The sequence below is a fragment of the Varroa jacobsoni genome, unplaced genomic scaffold, assembly GCF_002532875.2.
Source record: "Varroa jacobsoni isolate VJ856 unplaced genomic scaffold, vjacob_1.0 scaffold_1386, whole genome shotgun sequence".
In the NCBI taxonomy this organism is placed as follows: domain Eukaryota; kingdom Metazoa; phylum Arthropoda; class Arachnida; order Mesostigmata; family Varroidae; genus Varroa; species Varroa jacobsoni.
In genome coordinates, this window is record NW_019214288.1 from 412954 (window position 1) to 429261 (window position 16308).

At 44.5% G+C, this 16308-nt stretch overlaps 1 protein-coding gene across 2 annotated transcripts in view; it reads right to left on the reverse strand.

Moving 5' to 3' along the window:
- Positions 1–2385: 2385 nt before the first annotated feature.
- LOC111269451 (uncharacterized) overlaps positions 2386–16308 on the reverse strand; it is a 43533-nt gene continuing 29610 nt past the window's right edge. The window contains exons 5-9 of one of the 2 annotated variants that reach the window (XM_022849055.2): positions 12318–12609; positions 10268–10521; positions 9813–10029; positions 8066–8303; positions 2386–6159 (exon numbers count right to left, since the gene is read on the reverse strand). In XM_022849055.2, coding sequence (XP_022704790.1) covers positions 5946–6159; positions 8066–8303; positions 9813–10029; positions 10268–10521; positions 12318–12609 — 1215 coding nt within the window. In that variant the 3' untranslated portion in view covers positions 2386–5945. The remainder of the gene's footprint in view (positions 6160–8065; positions 8304–9812; positions 10030–10267; positions 10522–12317; positions 12610–16308) is intronic. The other variant, XM_022849057.2, reaches the window with a different exon arrangement.

Below are 16308 nucleotides of genomic sequence, written 5' to 3' on the forward strand. Positions count from 1 at the left end.
CAGTAAGATCTTGTGTGCTTAAAGAAGATAGCAGCAAAGCGGCACAAGCAACTTACGGAGCATTCTCCAAGGGGATTTCTTTACCGCCATTCTCCATGTAGCGGTTTGCACCGTTCAGCCAACGGACCAGACGTACACACAAAGTCCCCTTCAAGGCAAGCCGCAGAACGGCTTTCCCTAAGCCCAACAGCTCTAACAGCCGGGTCTAAGGTTCTTGAAGCAGCTACCGAAAAACCGTTCGTTTCAGAGTAAACGACGGCTCAGGAGATTTCTCTTGTTCCATATGCTTCCACCTAGAAGTTCTTCCAACAGCGAGCTGAACGCTGGACTTCTTTCGACCCTTCTTAGTCTCTTCTTTCTGTTCTTATCCTATACACGTGTAATAATTTAACACTCTTACTATCCACGTAGCATGACCGACTGATTGACTGACTGACAGACATGTACCTTTACCAATGAGTAGAATGTCTTTTTGTGTATGTACATAACAGTTGCGCTGTATACCTATGTTGCTATCGCTTCTGTTGCTAGGACAAGCATACATTTTTGGCATATCATATAAGATATATATGGCCTTTGGCAAAACATTTCGAAATAGATTTTTTTTACTATTCACTGGCTTGCATGTACTGTATGCGGACACATTTATGTGCGATTTAGAAGACAAATTACTGTGTCGACTTTGTCACTTCGATAGTAGCAACACACAAATATAATAAGCATTTATTTTTATTTATATAGCCTATTTGATTCCGAATAAAATTAACTAATTAGTGAGATAGAAAAAGGCGATATCAAAAGGATACTTCAGTGAAAATAGCCGACGAGCTGGTCAGTTAAGCCATGCAAGGAAATACCACTACGACCCCGCGGCAGCAATTGTTCTTAAGTGTCGTTTCGAATCATCCAAACATAGGCACTAGTGTAGGCTAGTGAAGGTACCTCATCCTGATAACTTGGAACATTACCCGCAGTGTCGACCATTGACCAGATGACCATTGAGGTTCGTTAAAGAAAGGTCCAAGCTTTAGAGCTAGCCGGCTGGAATGGAAATAACCTCAAAGGGGACTCTCCGTGAAACTTCTTCTTGAGTGGCTCTTGCATCTTCGAAAACGTGGTTGGGTCGTCATAGTGGCGGATGGATCTCAACCAACTATCCGGATTCTACCGAAGCGTGGTAGCGAGGTCACTACACTGGATGAAGGGAAAGCAGATAACGTAGCTGAAGACGGAGGGCGAAAGGAAAACAAAAAAAACAGAGCGTGAAAGAAAGAAAGGAAAAGATAAGGATTCAGCAGTAAGCGCATGCCCAAAAACCAAAAAGGGATGGACAGGGTATTGGTGGGCCAGTTGGGAAGAGACCAAAATATTTGGAAATTGACTGGCTGCCAATAACCGGGGAACGATGAGGAGTCACTGTCGGCGTTTTGTGGGGCAAGCGCTGAAGTCCGGAGATCTCTTGGATTTTTTTGGTGAAAGGGGCAGGCAAAGGCGGTCCGGCCCCAACAAACGCTTTAAGAACCACGGAGTCATAGATCGCGTTATAGAGCCAGAGAAAAGCAGCTTGATGTCAATAATGGGGAACTCTGTGGGGTGTTTTTTTCTGTCTGTTCGTTTGCGTTAGTCGGAAAAGCACTATCGCCAAGCCAAGGTGCTCGAGCCATGAGAAGGGACAGTGAATAAATGCAGAGAAAGAGACAGAGGTAAAAAAGGAGGTGAGTGGAAGAAAGGGAGATGGACAAATGGAAAACAGCAGCAACACGTTCAAGTGCGATATAGTGCCTGCTTTCTTGACTAGCGACGCTTGCCATGGTGTAGTCTTTGTAAAAGAGAGGCCCATCATCGACGATCTGTGCGAATGAGAGGGATCGTTTCAAATTATTGCTTTCTGAACAAGAGCATAGAAACTGGGCAATATCAACATGGATATAGATGCTTCCGTTACTACCTTTGTCCTTTTTACTGCTGCTGTTGCCACTCTTGTGTCACTCTCCTTCCAAACGCAGCTGTACAGCGTTTGATCAACAACAGTCCCTCCGGTACACAACTGTCTCGTCGTTATATACCACTTCCATCGGTCGAGATCGTATCAGTGGCGAACGGAACGAGGGGTCTGTCAGGGCCACTGGACAGGCGTGTGAGTTCACATACTACCAGCACGGAAATTAGTCCAGAAGCTACAAAGGAGAGTACGCGAAGAAAGCAGGGCATAAACAGTACTGTCCTATAAACAAATACCTAAGTGCGACACGCATTCACGTAAAATGGTGCAATGCTAAAACACCTATTACATTCCCGACGTTGTGTATGAATGAAACGACCAAGTTATAGCGCTATAGTAACAATCTCTCAAAAATAAAGAAGACAAGGACAACACAAAAACGATGAAGATTCTTGCAAACGTCATTGTTTATTATAATTTTCATTCAATGTTGTTGTGTTTTGTTTGTTGTTGTAACAGAAGCAAGAAGTATATGTATGGGAACGAGACTCACCGCGGTGTTAACGAAATTAAAATCATCATCACTATTAGAATAATCATAAAAGTCTTTCATCGTTATGCTCCTCTTTTTCGACATTTTTAGCATTATTGTCATCATCGGAGAAATGAAAACATTCTATTGTATATATATATATATATATATATATATATATATATCTATCTATCCAACGCGTCCTCCGAACACTGCTATTGTTCTTGTGGTCGACGTATTATCCCGAATAAGAAAAGCATAATGAATCTCATTTCAAATCTGCTGGTCGTCTGCATACTCAAGTAATTACGCGTCATGGGGACGTGCCAGACAGCCATACACCTGTTTGATGGTACCCTAAATGCAACGATGACGAATGGATGACATTAGGAGAAGATGCTGTTTCGGATTTCGGCAGCGAGCACCATTGCTAAATATAGACTGTTTGGCCCTGTTCTTACGCTGGTCTTCGGTTTGTCAAGTTTGCGCCTTCCCCGAGGGCGCTACGCACGTCCATAGACACTATGGCCCGAATGGGTCTGTAGAAGTAATGAAGGGCGGACAACCCAATTCGTCGTCGAACAATATGAATAAAAACAAATAATCAGCTTGACAAGGGAAGGAATATGACTAGCAAAATAAAAAACGAAGGAAATTATCGTCGTCTAAAAAAAACAAGCAATCTACAAATGAAGTTGCCTCTTCATCTCTTTAATAGCAGCCTCACTGACTCTAGCCAGCAGCGGATCTACTATCGCCGCCATGAGGTCCATGAGATGAAAAAAATATGTCGTCGACTTCGTCGTTCCTCATACATGCCCAAAATGATCACTTAGTGCGTACGTGCCTGGAAGAATACAGTTTGGCATGGTCTGGGCACCAATGACTCCCCTCACCTACCGTCTGTTCCCTTGTAGAGATATGAATTATCTCTATAGATCAGATTTGTGTACCAGCGTACGTTTGGTTTCTATCTCTCGTAACAGGTGAATGTGTTATTCCGGTTTCTCATTTATTATCTTGTTGTATCATAGGACTTTCGTGCATGTATAATCGCTCATTTGCCTGCTGCTGTCTTCCTGCTATCTCTCAGTTCATCTTGTTTTGTAACTTCTCCAGCCTTTTCTTTTTCACGTCGCCAGCGTCATCGCCATTATGTTACTATATTTATCATTATTAAGATCATTGTGGCTTCATTTTTAGCCATCATCCCATCCTAACCTGCACTCTTGGTATTTACTCCAGTCGTCATCTTATCTCTCTCCTTTCCCTTGTTATTTCATCATCTTATTCTCTAAACCGATTCCTTTTTTCTTCACATATATCTGCCCACCATATCGCTTCTTACCTACATCACTATAAGTAACTGGATGGATCATAGTACAGTTTACATACCACACGCGCCCAGCGCCTGCCCCGCTATTTCAAACTCCGTGAGTTTTCTTCCCCCGAACTATGTCTCCCGTTTCGGGTCTTCTCTTAATGCAGCGTTAACAGCCTGTTGCCCACATATGGTTTAACCGTACCTAATATTCTAGCTAGCGTTCTTACCACAAGTTCCCTTCTAACATGGTTATCGCTCCATACAGAAATATTTCATCGTCCCAACAACTGAGCAAGTTGCAAGCAAGCTACAGTCACTGGTCACGGCCAGGAGCACTGTCGTTACGGAACTAGCTGCAGCCGGCAGGAGTGCACCCGTCGTAATGTAGGTGTGGGTACTCTTGAGCCGTTTATATTCACGTGGATGAAACCCCCGGCTGTATGAGTGTAGAATAACATGGCCTTTTTCGATTGGTTTTCCTTCGCTTTCAACAGCCAGTGAGCTTTTTCCGATCGCCAACACTACTACTACTACTACTACGAACGAAACTCTTCGTCGAAGTTCCTCAAGCGGTCTCACACAGTTTTCCGACTCTCCTAGCATCACCACACAGGAGGAACTGCAGTTGCAACCAGGAGTGCAGCTACCAAAAGCATTTCCGAGTGAGTTTTTATCCTAGGCTCGACGCTGTCAATAGCTTTTCCGCGTACCACAGCATAGTCTATAAGCTGTACTCTTTTACCACCCATAAGTCAGCTCTCGGAACCCCGACTACGACTCGCTCTGTTTCTCTCCTCTGCGGACCCTTCATAGCTTCATTCGCGTTTCACATCGATGTCGTCGTCGGTGCAGTCCTGCAGGCCACTTCTGGTCTACTATGCGATCGACAGGATGCACGATATATATTTACGAATGACGGCGATAGCAAGTCGTCATGATGTAAGCGTGGCAGCCGCTGCATCTTTGGCAATCGTGACAACGGTGGTTGTGATAACGAGGTCGGAGGGCAGCAGATTAGCATTTTGCAACTGCTGCAGCGGGCAACTTGTTAAGGCTATGCACTCCGGCTCGACCCGACTCGCCCCATTGGAGCTTGCTCTTGCCTATATGCCTTCTTGTTTGCTTAATATGAAAATACGGAACTGCTGTAAAAATTGATGGCTTCTGTCTTTGCGACTGCCTTTATGAGTTGATTCGTGGCTGCTGCGGAAAGATCTAGTGGCGTTTTTGCTATGAGCGACTTAACTAATGACATATTTCCGCGCATCATTTGCAGCAGAAGATGCAATGCGACTTACCTGCCAGGTAGTCCAGTTGCTATCATCGCCATTTTCTAGCTCGTTCGTATCGTCTGCAATGGCAGTTGGACGTCGACCACAGTTTCTTCATCAGTTTGTCCTTTTGACCTAAGCCCTTTCTCTTCCACCGTCAACCTGCCTTTTTGATGATCACTGTTTGGTTTGTTGAAACCATGATGAAACCTTTCGTTGCACGTGTTCAACAATAGATTTGTTGATATTTGAATTTTAATAGATTTATGAATAAAATAAAATCTACAAATAGCAATGATGCCGGCTACCTATTCGAGTCAGACGCCCTATTTCCTTGTTCAAATCTGGCACTGGATTTAAATTGAAGAATTGCTGGGGTTGATCAAGAAACCATTATAGGTATCGGTCATTAGTTTACCGGTAGCTCATACAATGAGCGGTCGATGCCGACTCGTGATATTACATACAAGAGATTTACATTTTTGCCATCCTAAATCTATGCTTCTCCGATGCTTGTTAAGAATACTCCCACAGCGAGTCTATGTATATAATATTCATTTGGATGTAGTAGCATCAGATTCGTGGTGTGTAGCCCATCGAGCTATCTTGAGTTATTTCTCAGGGAGCATATGTGTACGTAGGGTTGGGTTAAGTCTTCCTATATGAGTTTGTGGGAATGCTCGTTAGTACAGCACGGTAATGTCCATAATACAATTACATAGCAGAGTAATTACTGGCCCAGCGGCTCTAATTATTTAGACAACAGTTTTGCATATGGCAATGAACTTGAGTCGAATAACGGCAACGACTTTGTTGGTGCACACGCTTGCTTGATATAATAATAATATATATATATATATATATCAAGTCTATGGCTCAGTAGTGTCCGTGGTCAGCTGGTTCCGGGAAAAGCAACGGCGTTCGCATTGAATCGATCGGCATGTCACTCGAGTAGATACGCTGCTGAAGACTTTGCTGATGCTGGAAATGTTTTGAGTGGATGCACTGATCGCCGATCAGGTGCTGCAGTCTAGAAGCGTTGCCAAGGAAGGCAGAGCTTGTCTCCGGAAAGAGTGGGTCCTCGTCTGCGCTGGCGATAGGACCGAACAAGAAAAAGAAGAACAAGAGAATTGTGTATTTTTATAATCGTTTCTACCACATCATTTATGATACAAACAAGTTTCCCATTCGAAATGACCAAACCAACTAGATCTGTATAGTGCGCCGCTAGTCGACCCAAAAATTCTGGGCAGGGTAAAACAATGCAAGCAAAACCGACAATAGATATCTAGTGCGGGACGAAATAAAAAAAAACATGCGGTCATGTCAAAGCCATGTTAAGTGGAGCGGGAAAGTTGATGGAAAGTTGGGTCTCAAAAATCGATATGTTCTTCTAGTTTCCGTGACATTAATGGCGAGTCAGCAGCAAATAGCAGAGGCAGATCGAGCAGAAAATATAAAATGCCGTCCTTATCACTGAGAAGTGAGCGCTCCTTGGCGTGAACACAAAAGCTATAGGGGGGTAAGAACCAATTCTTCTTTCTCCTTTCGTTAGTAGACCACTAAAGGCAGATTTTCCTTTTCTGCTTTCGACGTCTCTGTCATTGCCCTTGCTTTACCAGCCGCCACCGAGACTGCTGCTATTGCTGCAGGAGAAGCAGCTTCAGTAAAAGTGTAATAAGAATCACAACAGAGCAGGTGATAGTAGCGCTAGTCTTACAAGCTACGAGCTCCGCCAAACAACCGAACGTAGCGAGACTCTTCAGACGCCGTAGGGCTGAGCTCGAAGAGCACCTTAGCGAAAGGGAGTGTAGTAACACTGCCACTGGTATCCTTTTTGCAGCGGTACGGTAACAGCAACGCCAGCGGCCGTAAAAGAAAAGAATCGAAAGGGGAACGAAACAAATGAGATGGAGAGGAGAAGCGAAGAGAAAAAAGAATGAAAAAATAAAGAGAAAAACGAATGAGCACTAAGAATGCGCAGAAAATATGTTACTAACGGAAATGGTGTAAAACAGCGGAATATAGCAGACGAAAATGCGTGACAACAGCAACAGACAAAAAGATTGCGCGCAAAAATACCTCGAATTCGAGCACACAGACATGTACTGGCTCACAAGCTTCTACAGATATGGTAGCGCACACAGGTGGGCGCACGGACAGACTTACGCGTCCACACACACACACACACACACACACACACACTAATTCGCACTGACAGACATGGGCTGAGTGAGGACTTCAGTTTTTTTTTGGATTTTATGTACGATTGCACACTTCTAGAAAAACTGAAGGGCACTCAACACCATTGGCGAGCATGAAGAGCACAAAGCCACGTCATATAGTGAATGAGACATTTTATTCCGGACAATAAAAGAAACGAAATACGAGCAGCCCAACGGAAAAGACCTTGGCCTATGGGCCCTTCAGAGAGGCCAGTCATCGCATATTGGTGGCTGAGGACCTAGAAGAGCAGCTGGCGTACGGTCAGACAAAAATGCGCGAACTAGAGCGGTGGTCCTTTTAGCTGTCGCTGAACAAGAAACAGGTTGTCTAGGTAGGAACAGTAAATACGAATCGAGAAAACTAAAAGCCAGCTCTTAGCTCATACTAGCGGTTGTTCAGAGCAAATGCATTCGCACGCGCTAGCAAGGAAGACACGTCGTAAGAAAAGAAGGATGAAAGACGGGGACCTGAAGACGAGTCAAGAGTTGTCGGCGTTTGACATCGGGCAGTTTATACAGGCTATAGTGCAGTCCCTATTATTTTAGCGTATGTATATAGGACAACATAGAGAAAATAGAAAAAAATAATCGACTCGTTTATGGTATTGGCAGGCATGCAACTGCTCAGCCTAGTCTAGAAGCTGAATGATCCGTATCAGGAATGAGTGGGGGAAATCGACAAGCTAGGAAATCGCCTGCTGCTATCCCTTGACAAATAAAAGGGACGAAGCAAAGCATAGGAATAACAAGTAACCCCGTCTAAAGACTCACAGGTGTCCACTAGCACCATCATCTTTAAGTCGCTCGCAATCCGCGGTGAGGTGGTCGGGTGAGCTGAGGCGGCCTAGACGGCATTGGCAAACTGTGACAGCAATGGCCACAAGGGCACAAGCTCCGGCCAAAGTCGCACACGCCACGTAAATCGTATGCAACCGCTCGGAACTGGGCCGTCGATTGTCATCTGGGTTATAGACACGACGTTCGGCGATCGCTTGTGGATAAGCAATCTCTGTAAGAAATAAGTAACAGTGCAGCGCGCTTAATTGGATTGACTCCTAGTTTATATTAGTATTTGTGTTGCAAACCTTTTTGCTTACTGTTAAAAAAGAACGAAACCCATAGAGGGCAAGGATTTTGCTAAGCCCTTTGTGCGTTTATTACGCTACGATGTTTTAGTTCCATGTGTATTCCATTCTCAGAAATGAGGACACGCGGAAACGGGCAAGGACCATTTGGTTGAATATGTTTCCAACTCGACTGGGACGACATCGGAGAATAACAACACAGTAATTGCGCCTTGCGATTTCTACAGTATATAAAAGAAAAAAAAATGTCGTCTTCATATGATCGAAACCCATCCGTACAGCGCTTTATTTGTTGATTTTTTGACGTTCGTCAAATAAACGCGAAATTAGAATCCAGGAATTACGCTGATCTTTGGTCCACATCCAGTCTTGGTTCATGTAAGTGATCTATGTCGGTATTAACTATACAATACTATCATCATTAGCCGTCTGCTTTTCCAATAACTCCGCTTTATCGTTTCATGAACAGAGGGGGGCAGACCCTGTGCACCCGTAAACAGTTCGGTGACTAGCTTTCATGCCATTCGACGGTAAAAAAAATATACATTACGGATGTTATGCTATAATAGTCGTGGACCAGCCGGACAGTAAATAGGAATGGATAACGTAACTGACTATGAGTAAAGATGATGGCATTGGAAGGAGTGAATGTAGCAAATCGAAGGGAATAGTAATACTGATTCAATATTTTGGCAAAATAATAACTATATGAATACGAAAGTTTTTAATCGATGCAAATGAATCTTTCTTTTAATATTCATCACGGGAGGCAGAAAGGAGAATGCTTTTTCCGATCCTTTTTGCTAGGTATACATATGGCTTTATCCGTAAGTCTCATATTGTAAGTTGATACAAATCATCACCCATTCTGAACCACACGAATGCCCATCAGGTACACGCATGTCCTTATATGATATAGCGCACTTGAACGTGACCAGATTAAGGAGGCTAAAACGATCGACCACGTAGACAAGGACGCCAGTCAACTACTCTCTGTCAACGTTGTCAGATAAACATACTGTTATATTTATATCTAAGGAAGATTTTTTAATCAACAACCGTACCTAGCATTAAGTCCTTTTTTTTTTTTTTTATAGAACCTCGACTTGCAATTCTTTTCTGTACTCCTTCGTTAACTATTATTTAGGAAATTCAACCGACGACCACTTCGCAACGCCAGTGATCTAATGACACAAATCATTTTTGTAACTGTTTCATGTACAAAAAAGCTTCATCGTTCCAGGTTTTTATTCGTTTCGTTTCGATGTTAGCACTCTACTCGAATGAGCTTCGTTACTCAGGTGGTGGTGCATACTCCTCCGTCATAGTACAATTGGTCTTATGTGGTAGTCGATAAATGCTAGTTTTCGGCAGTCCCTTTAATTCCTTCGTTCTCGACCCGCCTCGTGTCGTCACGTATTCATTTTTTTTACCTTCGCAGTTGTCGCCAGCGAAACCAGGCGGACACGAGCAGTAAAAAGTATCCATGCTGGGCCAGCATGAACCACCATGCTGGCATGGGTTCGGGTAACATGGGTCGAGCTCGTCGCGGGTCGCGCAACCGGAGCCACGGCATACACAGGTGTAGTTGTTGCCCCGGTCGATGCAGGTGGCTGGAGCCGCGCACGGATTCGGCTCGCAAAGATCCACCTGCCAAACGTTCAGAGAGAGAGAAATAGCAATTAACTGACCACGTTTTAGGTTTTGGATAATACTTGACTGGAACGTTCGCAAGTGTCTACGTTTTTCGTTTAAGTTTTTTGCTTTTGGGCGACGAAAATAATCTGCGCGGCTGATCCATAAACAGAAACGTGATCTTGTTGTTAAGTCAATTGAAGGTGGAGGCGCGCCGATGTTTTGGACAGCCAGTACGTTCCATAATACCTACTTTAATTTCGCATCGGCGTCCTGTATAGCCAGGCCCACAGTGACACTTGTAGCCCGCGATCAGATCCTCGCAGGCACCGTTGTTAACGCATGGCGATGAATCGCACTCGTCATATTCAAACTCGCACAGCTCGCCGCCATAACCCGGCAGGCAGTAACACTTGAATTCGCCAACGCCGTCTTCACACATCCCATGAACGCACGGTTTTGATTCACATTCATCGATGTTTACTTCACAGTTCGGTCCCTCAAATCCTGGTGGCAGATAGTGCCGTGAGTAATAAAAAGACACGAAAAAACAACAAAAAAAAACCACACACGGTCACGATCAGCTCGATACAAGAATAAATTTTGATCCATTTTAGCTTGTACCTACGATGACCACAGCTTCACACTAGAGGACATAGATAATGAAAGATTATCGATTGGCGGCGTAAATGTATCTTCTTGTTCCGTCTAGATCAATACGCAAATAGCGCATAACAGGAGAATCTAAGTATGCATGATTAGTTCGCCTTGGCTGTACAAAGAACAGATTAAGCATTGACAACAGCCAGTAGAAACAGCGGGGATGCCAATAGCAACGAAACTACGTATTACAAACGACAACAACCCTATAATTATTATAAGTGGTTTATTCAAGCTCTGTATGGAAGTAGCTGAACATAATCGTATCAGCGGGAATACACGGGCTTTTCCGATCCAAAGAAAGAACCGAATCCGATCCAGCATGAAATTAAAGTGAAGACAAAGACAAAGGAAAATATAATCGAATACGAAGCTAGAGCAGGCTTACAGCAGACCGATTCGTCACTAGCTACACCATATGTGTAGCTGGTTGCTGTATAGAGCGGAGAATAGACCGAATAAGGGCCTTGATGTGCTTGGCGTGGCCTGGCAAAAGGGAAATCCAGTCATAGAAAGTCAGAGTCAATTGTTGAGAAGAGTAGTCGAGGAAAAGTCGCGAAGGGCAGATCAGAGTTGCAGGACGAGAACATGTGACAGACAGAGGAGATAACGCAGGCTAAAACTCTGGATAGAACGGCGAATTCATAGAATGGATGCAATGATGGCGGTGCTACAGTAGGAACTGGCAGATGCAGTTTCATCTCAGGTGCCCCCGGTTTTCCTCGTGCAGTCGAAACTGGCCCGACTTTGCCCCGAGCGCTGCCTGCTAGGCAGAGACGGCAAGTGCATGCGGATGAGGCATCTCGTCCTACTTAGTGCCTTGAGCAGGCTATGGCGCGTGGTTCTACAGCAGTATAGTGTGGTAACGCTGCCAGCTCAACGGATAACCGATAATAGTCTATTGGACGCTATTCTATAGCGGCATGACGGGAAGACGACATATCCAACTACTGCCGCTGTAAGTACTGCCGTTGCCACCGTTGGTGCAATGCGCTTGATGCGTCCTGGCTTACACGATCCGCCTGCGTCTAATATAATATCACAGCATTTGCCTACGTCGCTCAGACCAACAGTTGGCTCGACCTCTCTTTGTGTTGCCTAACGGAACACATCGCCCGAGCTGAAAATCGTATTGAATTGCGTAGAATAGAAACTACGCGACGAACTATTAACGTACTCGAAAACTGGTACGACAGTGTGGTAACACTTGTATACATAGGACTCTGACTAGTGCAACTTGACAGTATGTAACTTGGCAAGCCAGCTGCCGTCCATTAAGTCAGGGGATTTGTATACGAGTTTATATGTTAAAAGACAAGCGACGCAATTATCCGTTGCGAATACCTACTCGAGCTGTTACTAATGGATTGAAGCAAGTCAACCTGCGTCTGTCGAATTTTCTCCTCGATCGCGTTTCCGCTAGCATTACTTAAGCGCCTGAAACATTGACGCATGTACGTACGTTCGTAATATGCACAATAGACGTTAGGAATAGCAATAGAGACGGAATGATACGTCACCTCAAGAGTGTCTTGCAGTACATATCATACACGTACATCATTATATGTTTGATTTATTCTACATTTTATAGCCACATATCTGACGGAGATGCAACGTACAACTAGGACGTGCAATAGACTAACCTTTTTGACACTGGCACGTATATTCTGGTAAACCAGTAGAGGCGTTGGCTGGCGTCGACGTGCAGGTAGCATTATTCTTGCATGGATGATGCATTTCGCAAAAGTCAGCGTTTTGTTCACAGTTGGCGCCGCGAAAAGCATGTGGACAAAGACACTGGTACAAGCTACCGTGTAAGCCTTCGCTAATGTCAACGCAGAATCCGTTGTTTCGGCAGGGCGATGTTGAGCATGCGTCAAGTTCGTCGCATGTTCGACCTTTAACGCCCGGACAGCAATGACACGTGTATGTACCCTGAAATAGAGATATAAGTACTCTGCGTTGAAAGCATACCTTTGTCATGTTACATTCTTGCTTCGGCAGCATTAACACAAATTACCCCCATAATGATAAGCTCACTCTTGTGCGATGCCTATTTGACCTATTTTCGATTCAAGACGGTTCTATTTCGTCTAGGTAGAATAATTACGCAAGGAGTAATCTATTATTTTTTGCTCGTATCGGTGAATCAAATGGCCTTTTGCATGATATCGTTGCTAGGTGATATTGATTAGTAGGCAGAATAAATTTTCTGTTGTCGTCGCTGGTGAAAACATAGGGAATGTCTCGAATGATGGGCTTTTTTCTTAATTCTAATTCTGGAAAGGAGAACAACAATTCGTGTTTCGATGACTCAAAGCTAAATTGTCACAACGGTTTGTTTGCTTGGCCAATCGTCTTGCCGCCGAAACGGGTTTACTTCGAAGACCAATTTCATCTATGGCTAATGTTAGGCATATTGTCCCAGGGAAACCTAAAAATGTAATCCTCTATCATTTCTCTGCTTTTCATAAATCGTTTGACTGAGTCAAACAGTACAGCGACGGCCGGGAAAAGCAAAGGACGTAGAGAACTGAAACGAAACTTTTGAGGAAGTCGTAGAGAGTCGTTCTGAAAGAAGAAGTCGTAAACTAAGAGGCTAAAAGACAAGCGAACGAGCAGATATTTTCTGGCGTGTCGTGTGCTTCTCTCCCGTCTGCTGAGTGCGTAGGAAGGGCGTCCCAGACAAGGAAATCAAGACAAATATTAAAGGTGCACGTAGGGGATTTGTACGAATTCTCACACCGTTAGCGCGTAAATTCCGCACTTCGTAGCGTTTCGTTCCTCCCAAAAAATACAATTTCACGTCACGACTACACGCCTAGATAGTACACGCTGCGTCGACAAGAAAATCGCTTTCAGAGAAGACGAGATCGCCGCAATCGTAGGCACTAAAAGCGACCGAAGCTATTGGAAGGCAATGCGCGACGCGGATCGGTGGCATCAAGGAGTACAAAATTCCTAGCCACTACTTTTGCATGAGTATATCTGTATGAAGACACGGAGAAGCGTTGCACCTTCACCATCGCTGATGTTGATTACCACGATGATAATGATGATGATGCAGTTGAATTTGGGCCGATTTGCGCTACATTCTCTCCTGCAAAGCAGCGAGAATGGTAGCATTAGTGATAGCAGCATATTCAATGTCCTTGTCGACGTTGCAGTTGCAACTTGTAGTCGCCCGCAGTCGTTATTTGTTATGGCCACTGTCAGAACTCCCGTTGCCTCGGCTTGCACCGTTCTACCTTCGCGTTCTTGTTTTTCTGAAGCGGCGGCGAACGAGTAGCGACGTTGCCATCAACATTGTTAGTGACATCGTAAACACAAAGAGAGAAAGAAGGAGACCCTAAGACAGTCCACCAGATCGCGTCTATACCCTCCACAAATGCCTGCTGTTACTCATCCTCTGCTTCGTTCCGGATGCTGCCTCACTTCATTGACGAACAAAAGGTAGCCGTTGTCCAGGATACCTAGCATTAGATTTTCGATCTATCGTTGCTTTTATTGAGGCGATCTGCCAAGTCTTTCGCTAACGGGATCATTCCTGCCAGTTTTGTTGTGCTTTAAATACCCCCCACCCTCCTCTCCGAAGTAAGCGCCTTTCGTGTCCTTTTTCCAGTTTCCGTTTACACGACTTTGCGACACCAGCTCAGCCGGCTCGACCGTTGGAGTAGAAAAGCCCCCGGCGGCGGCTGCGAAGGTGATACCGAGAAGAGCGGTTGACGAAAAGCACGCTTCTTCCTTCGACATTGCATTAGCTTCCAATATGTCTCCAGGTGTACAAGTTCGGCCACATTGCACGCTGACCTGCTCAGTTACAGAGCAGAGTCAACAGCGCGGAACGGCTTTTCCATCAGATCGAAAAGCAGACAGAATAAGTACAAGTGACCTAGCAGACTACACGCCTGTAAATTTACGTGGATAAGTATTTTCGCTTCATGAACATGTACAACCTAGCCAAACAGAGACAGTTCAGCGAATCCTGAATAGCTTAAAGCGGTTCCATGTATGTCCGTGGCATAAAATGCGTGGAAGCATATGGACGGCTTCTTTAATTACTATTACTAGTAATATGTATCTAACAATCACAGCAGAGCTAAAAGAGAAGGATGTTGGAGGATGGTAAACGGTGAGGCGCAAACAGGGGGCAACGGGAGATAGCGCAGAGCAACTAACCGCTGGATGCAACTGGGTGTGCAGATGCATAGTCGCCGCACTTACAGAACCTAAGCGTATTTACTTGAATGCGGGCTTCTATTTGAAACTTTCTTGTTTTGTTACTTCGCTTGCTTTTTCCCAAACGTAAACCAGGTGCAAATGAAAGAACCGGTAGAAAAGTGAATGGCCGTAAAGTAGAGAATGTCACAGGGTTTACGTACATAAACCCATGGAGTCACGAGATGCCCAAGCCCCGCTTCGCCTCTATGCATTTACTGCAGATATTGCTATTATTTCTGTCTATACAAACTGAACCTCAAAAAGTTATCCTGCTGGCATATTACCATATGGATATGGGGACGACAGGATAAAATAAATCTGTATATTGGACCGCCAGGCCTCCCAAACTGAGGTGCAGTTTTGCTCGATACTACAGACAAATAATCATATATTGAATATGTATAATTTTTGTTATAATAGGGGTATATTCATATGCACCTAATTTTATGTGCCTAAGTATGTGGATGTACACTTGTACTTGCGTCCTATCTATGCAGGCAAGTAGGTTTATTTATTTTTACATATATAGAAAAGCACAATGTTCGGATAAGCCAAAGTGCACAAAAGATGGCGCCCATAGCCATATAGAGCCGGATACGTGCGCAATAACTGGTCAATGTGCTGTTGGCGGACGTAGGATGGAAATATGAGGCTGTGGAACGGGAGGAGTTAGATATTTCAGCCGGCCGGCATCGGTATGAACAGCAGCAGTCGTAGCAGAAAAAGGCTTCTTTTCGGTAAGAACAGTGCCGTGAAACAGGGGTTTTGCGTGTCATCGGCATCCAGTGACCTTAACTGAGAGACGTTAGGTGTAACGGTATTCTGCACCTACACTTTTCCGTTCTCGCTTTTCCTCTCACCAACTGAATACTTTCCCCCATGTTAGGGTCCCTTGGGGGTCATCAAAGAAGAGCCCAAGGAGAAATACATAACGAAAATATTATTCCTGCCCCAGCGCTAGCAGCAGCTGATTCTATTCTTTCTCAACCCCAATCGCGAAACGGCATCAGTTCGACTACTTGCACTTCATACATTTCCAATCTGTCTTTGAGAGCGCGAGAAGGAAGCTGCACAGATATTACAGTTCTATTTGAATATGTATGTATACGTTCATCTCGAATGGAACTAGAGGCCACAGGAGGCTACTGGAATGGGAAAACGGAGGGACATTCACCCGGGAGTAGGAAAATCTATGAGATGGTTGAAGGCCAGTAGAAAACTCCGCTATACGAAGAAACCAGGCTTTAGCTAGCACTCATCTACGATGGCAGGAGACCCATTTTTGACTGACTGAAGACACTGCGCAGGACAGACCGTGCAGCACTAAACGAAAGTTTCCTTTGCGACTTTTTGTCTTCGATCAACGAAACGACATATAGGAAGAGTTCCTCGACGTTGGGCTTTACTAACGAA